This window comes from Thermobia domestica, chromosome 9 (assembly GCF_964235325.1).
Source record: "Thermobia domestica chromosome 9, izTheDome1.hap1.1, whole genome shotgun sequence".
NCBI lineage: Eukaryota > Metazoa > Arthropoda > Insecta > Zygentoma > Lepismatidae > Thermobia > Thermobia domestica.
Genome location: NC_137462.1, coordinates 281,817,089 through 281,832,594, shown reverse-complemented (window position 1 = coordinate 281,832,594; position 15,506 = coordinate 281,817,089). Strand labels below are relative to the sequence as shown.

Sequence of the window (15,506 nt, the reverse complement as noted above, 5' to 3'; positions counted from 1 at the left end):
CCACATCTGGAAAGTCCGGTCCCGTGTGAATCTTAGGTGATTTAACCGGCATAGGTTTACGCGCCATTACCCATGGTTAAAGGCTAGTTACATCGGCATAAGAAATACGCTCATCACTCGTACAATTGACGTAAGAACGAAAGACCTCCGTGCGACCACCGTTGTAACAGTTCTTAGGAATAAGAAAATCAGGCAGATTAGTACAACGTTCTTGAACAAACTTTTGCACTTCCTTGTCCGTCTTTACCTTATTATCCCAAGAACATTCCCATATTTCATATAGCTGTACACCTATACTTTTCAGGTACTTACGGCGGCGCATGGTTTGCTCATATCGTTTCTCCATCGTATTGTACGAGTCTTGTGCATCGTGCAAAACCGCGTCACGGTTAAAGGGAAAACAAAGGCGACAAGCATGGAAAAAACATCCGTAATACTCGAAGGCAGCGTTGAGTCCTTCGTGCCATCCATCGACCTCGTACCTACCAATATACTTTTCCCCACCTCTCCTAGCATGCTGGATTTCTATCCCTAATTGGTCTTCCATATACATAAGCCATTGCATAGCTTTTGTACTATACCTGGTCTTATGATGAAATCCCAACGCGGGAATGATAGGAATAGTATTTTCGGGTAAGTGCAAGGTACGATATGTTCGCATTGCAAGACTTGCAATGGTTGATGATGTTATGAAACATTGCAAACCCTCCGTTTTCTCTTCAATAATATTGCTAAACTTGATGACCGCTTCTGTTAGAATTCTAACATCATTTTTACAATAAGCCAACATATCCTTCTGCAGGTTAAACTCCTCGCCACTTTCCGCACGTTCTTGGTGCCAGGCCTCCAGTTGTTTTCTTTCTTCTGTGCTTCGTCCCTCAGGGTCATAGTACTTAAGCGGATGGTAGGGACCGACATAATTTTGATTCTCTTCAGTATTAAACAAATATGGGAAATCTCCCTTCTTTAAATTTTCACTAAGGCCTAACGTTTTCGGTAATTTAGATAATTTAACACCAATATAGAGGAAAAAGTCGCGAAAAAAGATACGATTACCTATGTTAATATTAAAAATCTTTTGACCCTGAATAAGAACACTAGGTACAATATGCTGGTCTTCTATTAGAGTTCTAAGACAGAAAAGACCATCGTATCTGGATGCATTATGAGCGATCACCAGGATCTTCTGAAAGACAGGACGTTCTACTAACACGTGGTTAATAAAATCCGTCATTGTCTTAAAAGAAAACGAACGATTTCCAATATTGTCACCGCACGTTTTACAAGGCTCATCAATACCTTTACTTATACAGACGTGACATACATGATGACAACACACCAGTACAACTTCATGTTCCCTTTCACCGCGCTCATTCGGCGCCTTCAACATCGTCTCTACATCATAGGTAATGTACATAAACCTTTTCGTATGAACAGGTTGCTGTTTCTGAACAAAACATGTGTGATTTGTATCAACATACGCGCGGCATGTTGAACAAAAATGTTCACCACACATGTGTTCAGATTTTCGCCCCCTCTTATCAAAGATGATACCACAATCGATGCAGAGCTTTACATTATCACATACGGATTTAGCCGCTTTATTACGTGTCAGATGGTTGTTAAAACATGTACCCTCAGCAAACTCTCTATTGCATGCATTACATTTAATTCTGTTTGCAGTATAGTTCCGTTCGTGAGTATGTTCGCAAAAAGTACAACGAGTTTTACACTTATGTACCCAATATCTTTCATCATAAGCTTCCAAACAATAATAACAATACTTCCGTGCCTTAAGAAAAGTTCTAATATTACGAATGGGTTCAAAATGACCAATAGTGTTACCTCTTTGATATAGGATAAAAATCTTATTTTCGGCATGTTCTCCCGGGTAACGTACTATATATTCCCGATTATTCTTTTCAACCTCCTCATAAACTACGATTTGATACTCCCCTTTCAAATATGCTTGAAAGAGGTCCAAATCAGACGTTAACTCCTGCCATTTCGCAGAGAACTTCTGCTTTAAGAATCCAACTATCATAGTCTCTTGTTTTTAAATTACATAAAACTTGACTACTTGCGGTATGCTTTGTTATTCCATATATTATGGCCATGGGGAGGCAGTACATATTCTTATTTTCAATGCGAATTAATCGCTTTTCCAAGTAATCTTGGTATTAGCAATATTTTTGGACAGCACTCATTGCATTAGGTCTTCCTTGTCCGTGCAAATTCTCTGCTATATGGAATCGAAACAATACTTCTTCCCCTAAAAGGAACACTTCATTCGAATTTAGTACTCTTTCGATTGAAGTGAGGACTGTTCTAGCAGTGAAATTGTCCTTTCTTCTAAACGGCACATACACTGGTTTGTTATTAGTACTATTACTACTTTCAACGTATAAACCAATGTAGTCCATGGGGTGTGCATTGGAGATCACATGTTCCAACGCAAAATCAATTAAACTTTCGATATAGGCCTCTGGGTTATTAATATTCCTTTCATCACCCACAGGTCTGACGACAATTTCATGCCCCGTAAGATGAAACTTATGAAACCTTTGTCTGCTTTGTCTTACAACTTCGAAATTACTATTTCTTTGATTATCCCCGCCATTACTATTATCACTGCTACTACCACTTGTACTACCACTATTATGACTACCAGTAGTACTACTTGTACTATTCTTATTTATGTTGCCATGTCCAACCATTGGTGGGGCACTAGCAGATGACGGTCCAGGTTGAGGAGAAAAAATCATTTGGTTCCCATAGTCACGATTATCCTGTACACAACATTCAGGTGGATTGTATACAGGATTTTCTCCCTGGACCTGTTGCGTGGGTATAACCACAGCATTGTCCTCATTTTCAACCAATCTCCTCATTTCTTCTTCAATCGGTATTTCAACGGAATTTAAATTGCCAATCCCATCTGCTTTATCATTTAGAAAAGCTAAATCTTCATTTGATAACAAATATAAATTATTAGGACTCAAGTTATGAGTTTCTTGAGGGGTCATGACTATGGCATTATTATTTTCAGATGGGATTAAGCATGGTTCCAAAACAAATCGCGAGCCAAAATCAAAAAACTCAGATAACTCTGTATCATTTATCCTATCTACCTGACCTTCCCCACAAGCTAATAAATACATAACTTTATCTAGAGCCAAATCATACGATTCTTTACTACGGAAAAAACCGTACACAAACAAATCCAGTACGTCAGCACTGCTTACACAGTGCTGGAGAAGTAGTATATCATTACCTTCAAAGACACGAAGGGTTCGCAATATGGCTTCGCATCTCACCGCTCCCCTATGGCCAAGTCTGTTTAATTCCATAATGGCTTTCCACGTACTAAAAACCCTAGGGTACTCGTTGAGACCGCGCAAGACCTCTTGCAGGTAGATTTCATCAATAAGGTTTAATTCTTCAGTCGGGCAGAAGAAATCCATCTAAAAAATAAAACAAAGAAAAAAAACTATTTTGAGTAATCAACTCCACTTTAATAAAAAAAGATCAAATAAATACTTCTTTTAAGCAACGCTCACATGATATCATATAAAAGAAAAAAATAGTCATCTTTAGTTAATTATTCATATGTAAATAGAAATCAATCAAGTTACTTTATGAAACAATCAGTAAATATATTCACTTATATTGAATTATAAACTATTCTATTAAAAATATCCACAAACACACACACACACACACACACAGAGAGAGAGAGAGAGAGAGAGAGAGAGAGTCTCTTTGTTCATTAATATTGGTTAAATACAAGTCAAGTACAATTAAAAAACTATATAATTTCTTTCTCTTTTTTAAAAAAATCATAATAACCATAAGAAATACATACCTTTCAAGGCTTAGTTCTCCGTTCACAATCCACAAAAAAAGAAGAAAAAGAAATCTCAACTGGGATAGTCGGTACTTTTAATATAATTGCTAGCACCACAACGCTTAGCACAGCTTCAATGTCTGTAATAGAACAGGCCTCAATAAATATAGTGATATTCCTGTATACTTTATTTAATACTATTAAAATAGGTTTAATAATCAGGAAAGCTTTCTCTGTGATCTTTAACTCACGCCGACGTAAGAAAAAATGATAAGCGTACACATCAAATACATGTTATATCATGTTCTATCAAGTGTTCTCCCCCTCCCACCACTAACAGTGACATATGTCGGAGAAATTTTAAATTAACTTTAGTTTAGTTTATCTCCGAGCGTCGTGTTGACGTATTTATTATTATTCCGGAATATATATATTTATATTTTAAAGGTACAGTATGATATATATTTCTTTTTATCCGTAAAATACTACTAATAGCATTAAATAAGTACCAAGAACCCTTCTCATCATTGTGTTCTGTTAATAAAATATAGTTTGTGAAAGCATAGTTGATTCTTCTTCTATCACTAAACCACCAAACGTTCATTATATTACAAATCCCTAAGGGGGACCCACCAACACATATGGACCTTCAGTTGAACATAATCATCATCATGTTATTACCTATTCAGAAAAAAAACCGCAGTTGTAGGGAATAACTAATGGGAGACACAATATCAGTTGGTAAAACATGGTACAAATACCCCCACATAATTTCCTTTTGCTATAATACTGTTAAAATCTAAGTTAGTCCGTAACTAAGGGGCCCCCGCCAGTTATACTATTATACTACAATAGTCGTACGTAATTTCCTTTTGCTATAATACTGCTAAAATCTAGGCAATCTATCTGAAAGCCAAACTCACTTAGTTAGAGGGATATAGTACGAATAGCCCCACATAATTTCCTTTTGCTATAATACTGTTAAAATCTATGTTGGTCCGTAACTAAGGGTGAAAGGGCCTCCGCTAGTTATACTATTATACTACAATAGTCGTAAGTAATTTCCTTTTGCTATAATACTGCTAAAATCTAGGCAATCTATCTGAAAGGCAAAACTCACTTAGTTAGAGGGATATGCTACAAATAGGACTACATAATTTCCTTTTGCTATAATACTGGTAAAATCTAGGCAATCTATCTGACATGCAAAAGCCAGTTAGTTGGAGGACCATTATTTCATTTTGCTTCGAGGATACACAACAAGTTTTTTTTCAAATCAAAAGACAGTGTTCAATAACCAATATATTTAGGGGGTCCGTAAAATTTTCTTTCTTAAGATTAAAGCTATTGTATGCGTTTTGTGACTAGCAAACCCCCGCAATAACTAACATTCAGTAATATTTACTATCAAAACACGATAATGTTGGGGAAAAGTGCTCCCTCCCTCCCCCAAGACTAAAACATTTCTTTCTGCAAATACTAGTCGTAGTTCAAACATTTGCCTTCCTAAAAGATTATCAGCTATGTTGCCAAAGCGTACTAGTATGCCATCTATTGGCAAATGAGCTTACTTAAACAGTTCAAGTCCCATCTGTACAACGTGCATATATATATATATATATTAGGTATAACTGATTTTAAAGTGATCATGTTTCAGTACACAATCGGTATAACAGTTAAAAATCGTAACAAATGAATCAAACATATTGTAATTAAGCATACTATAATTAAGCAAATAAAACTCTACAAGTAAATGGTCCGTCTTTAGCCCTTTGGTAAATCATCATCGCGGTTCTTAAGGGACCGTATATTTATTTTTTACAGCAAGCTTATTTTAGTGCACTCACATATTGTTCGAACATAATATTTTTTACAATGACCTTCTAATGAAGCGAAAGAATGAAATAATAATAATAATAATAATAATAATAATAATAATAATAATAATAATAATAATAATAACTTTAGTAATAGATTGCAAACACTTAAAATCTTATCCCTCTTGCATGATTACAAAATGGTCGTAGGTTTATTCTCCGACAATGTTTCTCAGAAGCAACTCGTGTAGTTTTCCAATAATTATTCAAAAAACTTTCATTATAATTAAGTGAATAATACATGTCAGTTTAGCATTTAAAAAGTTCTCACCTTAAAAATCAGACTTCGTTCTGTTAGAATGACTAACGAAAAAAGTTCAATAAACACACAAATAAAGTTTTTCAACACACACACACTATGGAATTGTGTAAAGAATAATAATAATAAACTTTATTTCAATACTATATATATAAGGATTTCAATGTATCCCTCCCCCAAGCATCATGTTTTCATCAGGTTTTCAACCCGATTTCATTAATTATAAATAAAGTCATCATGTCCGCTAACATCATTTATTTATTGCTGCACCAAGAAATCTAAAAATTTCTTATTTACAACTTCATCAACCGCTGTAAATGACCTTTCAAGGAAAAGCTACCATTTTTCCTCATTCAGACAGGGTCCCCTGTAGCAATGTGCGGTTCTCATCTAATTAAGGAAAATGCTTACATGTAACACTTTCATCAGATATTAGATATTCTGCCAAAATCAGATATTGTCACAAAATACATTTACGTGTTTGTCCAAACATCTTGTAAAAGGGAAGAAACATAAAATTTCTATCTGTCTTCTTCATCACTGCCGATAAGTATCGCTGTGACAATCATAGTTAATGGAAAAAATATTTCAGTATGTCGCCAAACAGTTTTCTTACGGTCAAGGGGAAAGCGTCTAAGGCAGTGACCCGGAAGTAATGGCATTTACAAAAATAAAATTGTGTTCATTCTAAGCTCGCCTTCTCTCAGAGACGGAAGAACAATTCAGTCACTCCGTATTTCAAACTTGGTTGTAAACACGGAGTTAACTATAAGGAATAAACAAATCAATAAAACGATGAATATTAACAAAATAAATAAATAAATAAACCATTCAAATCATACACACACACACACACTTCGTATTTCCCATGTTTTTTTTCTCGCCAATTTACATGTGAGAATTGCAATAATTCTCAGTACAATACAACGTTCACCTCTGGTGCTTGGGGGGTCCCGGGTTCAATCCCAGTACAATACAGCGTTCACCTCTGGTGCTAAGGGTACCAGGCTCATTCTCAGTACAATACAGCATTCACCTCTGGTGCTTGGGGTCCCAGGCTCATTCTCAATACAATACAGTGTTCACCTCTGGTGTTAAGGGTCCCGGGTTCGATCCCATTACAATACACTGTTCACCTCTGGTGTTTGGGGGTCCCAGGCTCATTCTCAATACAATACAGTGTTCACCTATGGTGTTAAGGGTCCCGGGTTCGATCCCATTACAATACAGTGTTCACCTCTGGTTCTTGGGGGTCCCAGGCTCATTCTCAGTACAATACAGTGTTCACCTATGGTGTTAAGGGTCCCGGATTCAATCCCAGTACGTATCACATAAACTTTTACACATTATAAGTGTTCTCAGCTTCTAATAAAATGGTTTCCTACCACTTTATGAGATTTCATAGAAATCGAACCGTTAAATATATATATTAGGAGACTATCTTTTTTATTCTCTCACATATTGTTCGAACATCTTATTTTTAACAAATAAAATAATTTGCAAGTTCCCACTTTCTATATACTTTTAAGAGCTTTCTTTCTAAAGCGAAGCAATATAAAAAAACAGGCATAATGGTGGGACTCAAATATTTCATTTTTTCCAAATTATATATTTCTCAATGTAAGTTTCTATTAGTCAAATCCATTTGTATAATATGAGATTCGAACATTATTTTTAACAACGAGTTTGTAAAACAAACGAACAAATTATATATATATATATATATCAATGTCAATATATATATATATATATCAATGTCAATACATTCAATATTATTAATTTAATCACTACTACGGATTATTAATTTAATCACTCATACGAATTATTAATTTAATCACTACTACGGAAGTAAGTGATACAGAATGACGTATCAACAGATTTAATTCAAATCGAACCAATTCAAATTTCCATTATTATTTTTTAAAATATCCAGTATAGAGGCTGTACAGACACGCATACAGACTCGAAAAAGAGCACATGACCTTTTCCAACAATACACACATGTCACCACAGCTAAAAAAAGAAATATAAGAACTTTCCAAACACACGTAAGCAGGTCATCAACCCATAATGACATACACGCCCCCTCTGCCAACACATCCATTAAAGGACCATGTTAGAACATAATTATTACGTAAAGTACCGTTAACATTCTTCCTTTCGGGTGTAGAAGTTCAGTCTCACCTACTGTACTGTTCTAACAATGTAATGTTTGGACTGCCTATGAAATGAAACGAGACTAAAACATAGTCTTCAAACAACAGTTCGCTTCTTAAATTGCCCACGAGACGAGACGAAACTAAAACATAGTCTTCAAACAACATAGTTTTGGATTGCTTATGTGAGACGAGACGAAACTACGACATAGTCTTCAAACAATAATTTGGTTAACCGTAAACCAATTCATGAACAAATAAATAAATATTCACAACATTCAAGGGGGCCCGGCGGGTCTGGTACGACCATCAACTAACCTTTTCAAAAGCAAATATCTCTCGTTCGTGTGGGGACTCCGTTCGTTCACGGGGTGGTTTTCTTCGGTTTGGGAAACGCGGAGGGTTAGTAATACTCTAAATTGTAAGGACGCGATGGCTCAGTCTTGGTTTCCCCGGTTTAAAACATAATGGCTGTGTGGTTGAGTTTTCTCCGTTCGTTTCTCTTGGTGAAAATTCTTGGTTCGTTTCTACACCACGTTAATTATTTTCATAAGAAAGACAATATGTCTTATTTTTCTAGGGAGGTTTCCTTGTGGAAGGCTTCGATCCTTGTGCAAATTAGCATTCTTATGACAAAAACAAGTGTTTTGGATTTTTTAAATAAATTGTGATGGGCAGACACCGTGTGCGTGAGTTTTCTAGGGGTTCCCTCCACTCTCAATACAAATATATATATATATATATATATATATATATATATATATATATATATATATATATATATATATATATATATATATATATATATATATATAAGCAATAATCTTATATAAAAACTTACTTGATTTTAATATCTTCTTTTGACAACCACATAAAGGAGAAAAACAAGTTTTAGACTGCTCAATAACCACAACTTAACGTGTCGCAAGAGTAAACTTAGTTTGGAATTGGCGCGGTGGGTTTATATAAGATATTTATTAATTAACATAAGAGGGGGTGGGATATAGCAAGCGCAATTTTTTCTTTTTGTAATACCGCTTGGGTTCAGTCTACAAACAGCAAAAGAAAGGAATATTTCGTTTGTAAGCATCTTGCAAGATCAAGGAATAGATTTTTCTATGGTCATTTAATCTCATTTTCTTCAAAGTATTAACGGTTATCAGACCGTTCCATACTGTGCGAAAACTTTGTAGTCGCCAAATTTTATTTTGTAAATCGTCTGTCTAGAATCGTACCAGCCTCCTCTCTTAAGAGGAGCCAAATTGTCGTGTTTCAATAACACACGGAGATTTATGAGACAGCCGAACTAATAACTACAAAGAACTAGAAAATTCGTTAAGGCGGGGTCAACCAGCAATAGAAATTTGACTTTAATGAGTTGTATGTTTTGAACGAAGGAATGAAACCCGATGTCAGCTTTGAAATTTATTGGCTTCATTTCGACATATATCTCAGTAAGTCTTGTATGCTTTCACAAAGAACAGACCATCCATTTTTTTGTCTCTGAATACACAAAAGAGCAATCAACCATTCAAGAAGGAATATTGGTGTCTAAACACTGCTTATTGATGCCAATTGGTCGTCCAACGGAATATTGGTATTGAATAGGGGCTTCAATAAATTCAACTACCGCCGAAGTTTCAACTAGCGTTCTCAGTGGGTGGGAAAGTAACCTACGCACACTGTTCGTCACCCAGTGTGAGAAGAGAGGTGGGAGGGGAGATGACCTGCCGCCAGACACAAAAGTGGTCAGAGTGGAGAATAAAGAAGCATTCATCCTTTCGCGACAAGAAATGTGTGCTCAGCCAGTAGTAAAGAACAATATAGCTAGTCAATCATCGCGGGGGAAGGGATGTGTTTACCTGTTCAAACAAGAAACGATTAGTATTAATGGGGCAAAAGGAAGAGGAAAACACAAATAAAGGGAATGATTGACAGCAAACCATCTCTCCTGGTTAAACAGTAATAGGTGGAGGTAAATCAGACTTGGCTTACCAATCAGATCGCAAGGACATTTTTGTAGCGGAGGCAATGGGAACTTAGAATTTTCTCATTTCAGTCGGGAGCTACAAGTGAAGAGAGCACATGGCTATATCATCCTTGTTGTAGCGCTGGAGTCTCTCATTTCAGAAGCAAGCTAGAAGGAATACGGAGTGCACTTCACACCGAAAAATGAAAAATAAATATTCATTCCTTTCCTTCCCGTTCCTACATATCTTATTTCTATTTTGTTCTGTTCTGTTAATATTTTCGAAGTTAATGTAGCTCATCTTAAAACGGCTTACTTTACGTAGTAGAACGAACCACCATTAAAAATCATACTTTTAAAAACATTTTCAGAACATTTTTTAGAAGGAGTTCTTAATACTTTCACACAAAACGTTCGAGTAGTTACGAGATAAATAATTTTAAAACTACAAGTCAAATAAGAGTGTTCGAGTAGTTATGAGCTTTTAAAAGTACGGTCATAATTAAATTAATGGGAAAAGGTTGTGGGAGCTAGGGATCGCGTTTTAAGCCATATACTGAAGTTCCCATAATCTGAAATATATTTTTAATTTTAATTTGATTATAATTTTTGAAATATCGATTAAAGAATCGTGTAGGATCATGTTTCAACAAGGAAAAGGATTATTCTACTTTCCAGGAATACTCCATCCCCTTCTATTGCCCAGACAATAAATCTTCCTCCCCCAGGGACCTACCCAGGGCCGGGGCGGCCCTACCTGGCAAGGTATCGTCACGTACCAGTTTCATAGACTACCTGCTGTTCCATTGTTGACGAGAACCCTAGACAATACTACTATTAACAAGGCACAACTCCTAATTTGTTTTCTTTCTGTATACCTAAACATAAAATTCTAGCTAGCCTATGGAAGCAAGTATCGTGATTCATCGACTGTGTAATATGTTATTGCTGTTCTTTCCAATGGTGATTGGCAAATGCTCATTCCATTCGTTGAGGATTATAGTGTAGGGCCACTATGACAATGTACGGTGAAGTCTGTGACCACAGACATTTGTGCTTTGCCCATTTTTAAAGTCTCCTAATAATTGTGTCGCAGTTTTCTCCCTATCCTATTCCACCAACCTTGAGAGTTTACGACGTCCGACATTTTAAGTCAAATATGGCCATCATAATTCTTGTGGTTTGGTTTGATGCTGGTTTCACATTACTTTTCTCACCTTCGGAAAACGCTAAGCATCGGAGATCGAGAAAACCCGATATGTCGTGCTGATTCCGAAATGCCGTTCCCAGCTGTTTGCCCACCATATTAAACTCTGATACATCGCCGTTTTTCTCCGTTCAACACACAAGTCTCACTCTGACTAATCGAGTGAGATTTCTGTTATCGTCTGACAAGTGTTGTTTTGTATCTCGTGAAAGTTATCTCAGCCCAACGATTAAAAAACAAGTCGCGAGTTGTTCTTAGGCGACTCGTGAGGGAAGTCACACTAGTAACAATTAAAGCTATCGTTTCAAACTAAGGGAGTAAAGAATCTCTAATGTAGGCTATTTAGTTGTTGTATACAACAGTTAATAAACTGAGAACGTTTTGTTTTAGTTTCAATCAAAAAAACGTTAATTTTTTACAGGTGTGACTTCCCTCTGAGTGGGCTCTAAAGTGCTCATAATGCTTTTATTGTTTGTTTGTTTGTTTGTTTGTTTGTTTTTCAATAGGTCAGATGTTGCAGTTTTCACAGGCAAAAGATTGGATATAGTTGCAACGTCACATAATTTTATCATCCGAAAATTATGATGTTCGAAACTTAAATGGCCCCTTTTTGATCTCCGGACCTCCCGCATTGCGGGCCTTTTAGTTAAGCCAGATCGTGGGGCGTTAATATAACTTTTAAAAAATGCACATGAATTGGGCCCCACGTAAAATTTTAATATATATTACTGGTGTAGAGAAGAAAAACATATAAAATTGTTGGAGTGGGGAAATGCTACACTGCTACTACCGTGGACTGGCAACAATGTAATTAGTGCAAGGGCAAAATTTCATCCACGTTTTTGCATGTCGCTTTCTAGAGAAGAACGTTCTTCATTGTGTTAGAATTATAAATTGAACGATATCGTAGTTAAATTACTCTTTGACATGGAAGATGCAAAACTGAAAGTCGTAAGAGAAGCTGAGTATGTATTATTAAAGAGGAGAAAACCCAGTGGTATGTAATGATTGCTTACAGTAACATTCGACATTTAATAAAATAACTAATGTAAATGTCATTCTCATATGTTCTTCTATAAACGAAGTAATTATACGTTCTATAAGATTCGTCAAATTAAAAATAATCACTCTAATAGTTTAATAATACTCACATAGGGATAACTTTACAATGCCCGCGACAGTTAGTATAGTCACTTAGAAACAAGAAATTACACTCTATTAATTTTATGAAAATGGATCAAAACTATCCTAAACTTAAACTAACCCGTTCTTACTCCTACGTACTCTACTTATCCCTATCTTACTCTACTGTACCCTACCCTACTCTACCCTTTTAAAGCGGCCTTATTAAAAAGTTTATCCCCTCGGACATTCTATGGTGGTATTTTTGTGGTGTGTGTCTCTATAATCGTGTACAGATTCATTATAAGTCTACGAACTATATACCACAAAAACAGGGTTTGCCCAAGTGGGCCCAGCCCGAAAAAACCCACCGGGTTTTTTCGGGTTGGACCCACCTGAAAAAATCCACCTTAAAACCCACCTGGGTTTTTGAACTTTTTGTTAATATATTATTGCTACAACTAAGTTGATCACATTGAAAGTGATTTTTATCAAATTTTGGACTTTCCTCGGGCGAATTAAATGCTTTCACGTTAACGTATACAACATTCTACATAAGACCTTTATAAAGTTCTGAATGCACTTAATAAATGAAAAAAAACCTTACCTTAGCTTGAGATAATTATATAACAAATTAATGTATTGATTATGCTTATAGCCTATTTGAAAAAATGCAATTTTATATTTTAGAAAATACTTTCCGTAAATAGTATGCTCGCCGACTCGGCTATACCGAGGGACGTTATCTCTCATAGGGGACACCGGGGCACATTGTCACAATTTTCACGTTTTATTTTTTTGTGATGCTCGTCTAAGGCCGAAAATTATAATTTTTAGTATACACATACTTTATTATCTTGTGCATAACATATATTTTCTGTCCATTGTAACTCGCTCTGAACTGGACTTATGTACTATGTTTTATGATCAATACAGTTGTGACAATGTACCCTATATGCGGGGTAAGTGTCACAATATACGGGGCAAATTGTCACATGTTATTCTTGTGGCACTTTCCAGAAATTGGTAGATATTATTAATGCAACTATTACTAAAGCAAAAAGACTGTAAATGTTACCAGCATTAAATACTTAGCGTCTGAAAGAGAATCAAAACATAATTAAATGAAAGGGGAAACTATATTAGTTAAATAGGTAAAAAATAGGGGGACCTTGTGATTGTTGAATCAATATTGAACCACTCTTAAAACTGTCATATATGCCTTGGGCTCCATAGCTTATATTTTCTCAACCTAAAAGATTTATTGTTACATCAAGCTTTGTAGGAAAACCAAAACTGCCATGAAAACAGAACTAACTCATAGCTAAGGAATCAAAACTACAAACTGAAAGGTCATAACAAAATGACGAAATTATCAAATCATAGCCTACTTCTCCAATAAGCCAACACAAAATTAACCAATTGCATTTAAGTTGTTTCTGATTGTAGTTTATGAATTGCAAAGAATTCCTCTGATAGGACTACTGTATAGCTAGAAGAGGAGTAAATATTATTACGAAGTTTAGTTGCGTTTTATTAGTACGCACCGCAAACTAGTTTGAAAATGTTTATCCTTTTGCTTCTACAAAGTACCATACCTGGAGGTCATCGTCAGAGTCACAGTTAATACACACGTAAAACAAGTTCTGCTTCCCTCAGTTTTCGTAGGCCGATTCCGTACATCGAATGCACTGAATCCACTTCTCGCTACATGTACTCGTACTGTATGGATCGCCATAAACTGAACACAATGTATCGTCGTCCTCTGAGGAAGAATCGTAATCTTCTTTGGATCTTCGTTGACATTGTTTATAGGTGCAAAACTGTTTCCTTGGGGAGTTCTTATAGCAAGATCACCATGTCTTCAGAAATACCGGATACCAGTCTGGGCCAGCAATGGCCTTTTCTTTCCACGACTATGGCCATTTCAATCCTAGCGTTTTGCATAGTTGTAAGCCAAATCGCAAACCTCTTTTGTAGTGAGTCCAAATTATATGTGCAAAACTTGTTATGGTATGATACTAGTAATACTTCCTAGTATTACGAAGAGTAACCTAATGTAAATGTTCTGTAGTGGACATGAAATTCTTTAGCAGCTTTAGGCCTACGTATTGATATGGGGTTGTTATTTCTTTTCATAGCTCTTGCTGCAACCAGCAGATCTTCAATTGGTGGTGCTTTCCTCTCTGTCTTTCTTTAGTATATTCTCACTGTCTGCGAAACAGAGTGGGGCACATTGTCACAGTGACAACATGCCCTGTCTTATTTGTGACAACTTGCCCCACGCGTCGCCATTACTTCTTTTACAAAATATTTATACCAAACGACAAGAGGCTAAGCGGTTAGCGTACGCGCCTTTGGCGTAGAAGACCCGGGTTCGATTCCCGGCGGGAGCTCATGTGGTTCGGATTCCACGTTAATCAGTAGGTCCACGTCTCATATAGCCTCGCTACTGAAAGGGACGCTAAACTAAAATCAACTCAACTCAACTCAAACGACAAGATTAGGTGCATTCAAAGTAGCACACTATGAAGCTCTATTTGTAATCTACATAACACACACAAAAATATTTGCTTCTACCGCTTTCACGAACACACGAAACAGCAATTTCAGGACTCGGAAAATTTACATTCCGGCACTGAAAATAGACAAAGTTCAACTGACGCAGCACCGTTGTTCCCGCGCATCTCCAAACAAGTACAGTTAGTAGTGACATCTAGTAAGTAAACAAGAAAGCAGCACCGGCGCGCTAATGTTTTCGCTTTTTTCAGAATTGCTATTGTGACAACGTGCCCCTTGTGACAATGTGCCCCGGTCTCCCCTACGTTTGACGAGTTTAAAGCCATATGTGCCAGTACCACCAGTAAATATGTAGTACATTAGTAAAACTATTAGTATTATTTCTTACCTTTGATGGTAACACAAGTATTCTTCAGTAAAATTTAGTTTTCCAACAATAACAGTTTAGTTCAGTTATTTGTTGGTATTCTTCAAATAAGCATTCTTTAGGATCAACACCAACAATAGCGTAAAACTTTTTGTCCAATTTAAGAAGCTTAATGCTCAGAG

The 15,506-nt window shown here is 36.2% G+C and overlaps 2 protein-coding genes across 5 annotated transcripts in view; one reads left to right on the top strand and one right to left on the bottom strand.

Moving 5' to 3' along the window:
- LOC145660721 (histone deacetylase 8-like) overlaps nucleotides 1-15,506 on the bottom strand; it is a 270,630-nt gene that overhangs the window by 163,695 nt on the left and 91,429 nt on the right. The gene's annotated exons all lie outside the window — the stretch shown is intronic.
- The window catches only part of LOC145660718 (tetratricopeptide repeat protein 27), a 126,029-nt gene continuing 122,354 nt past the window's right edge, over nucleotides 11,832-15,506 (top strand). Inside the window, exon 1 of one of the 3 annotated variants that reach the window (XR_014126868.1) lies at nucleotides 11,832-12,312. Coding sequence is in view for 2 of the 3 variants with exons in the window: in XM_081726084.1 (XP_081582210.1) it covers nucleotides 12,243-12,312 (70 nt within the window). In the remaining variant the exon portion in view is untranslated. The remainder of the gene's footprint in view (nucleotides 12,313-15,506) is intronic. The other 2 variants (XM_081726084.1, XM_081726085.1) reach the window with 2 other exon arrangements.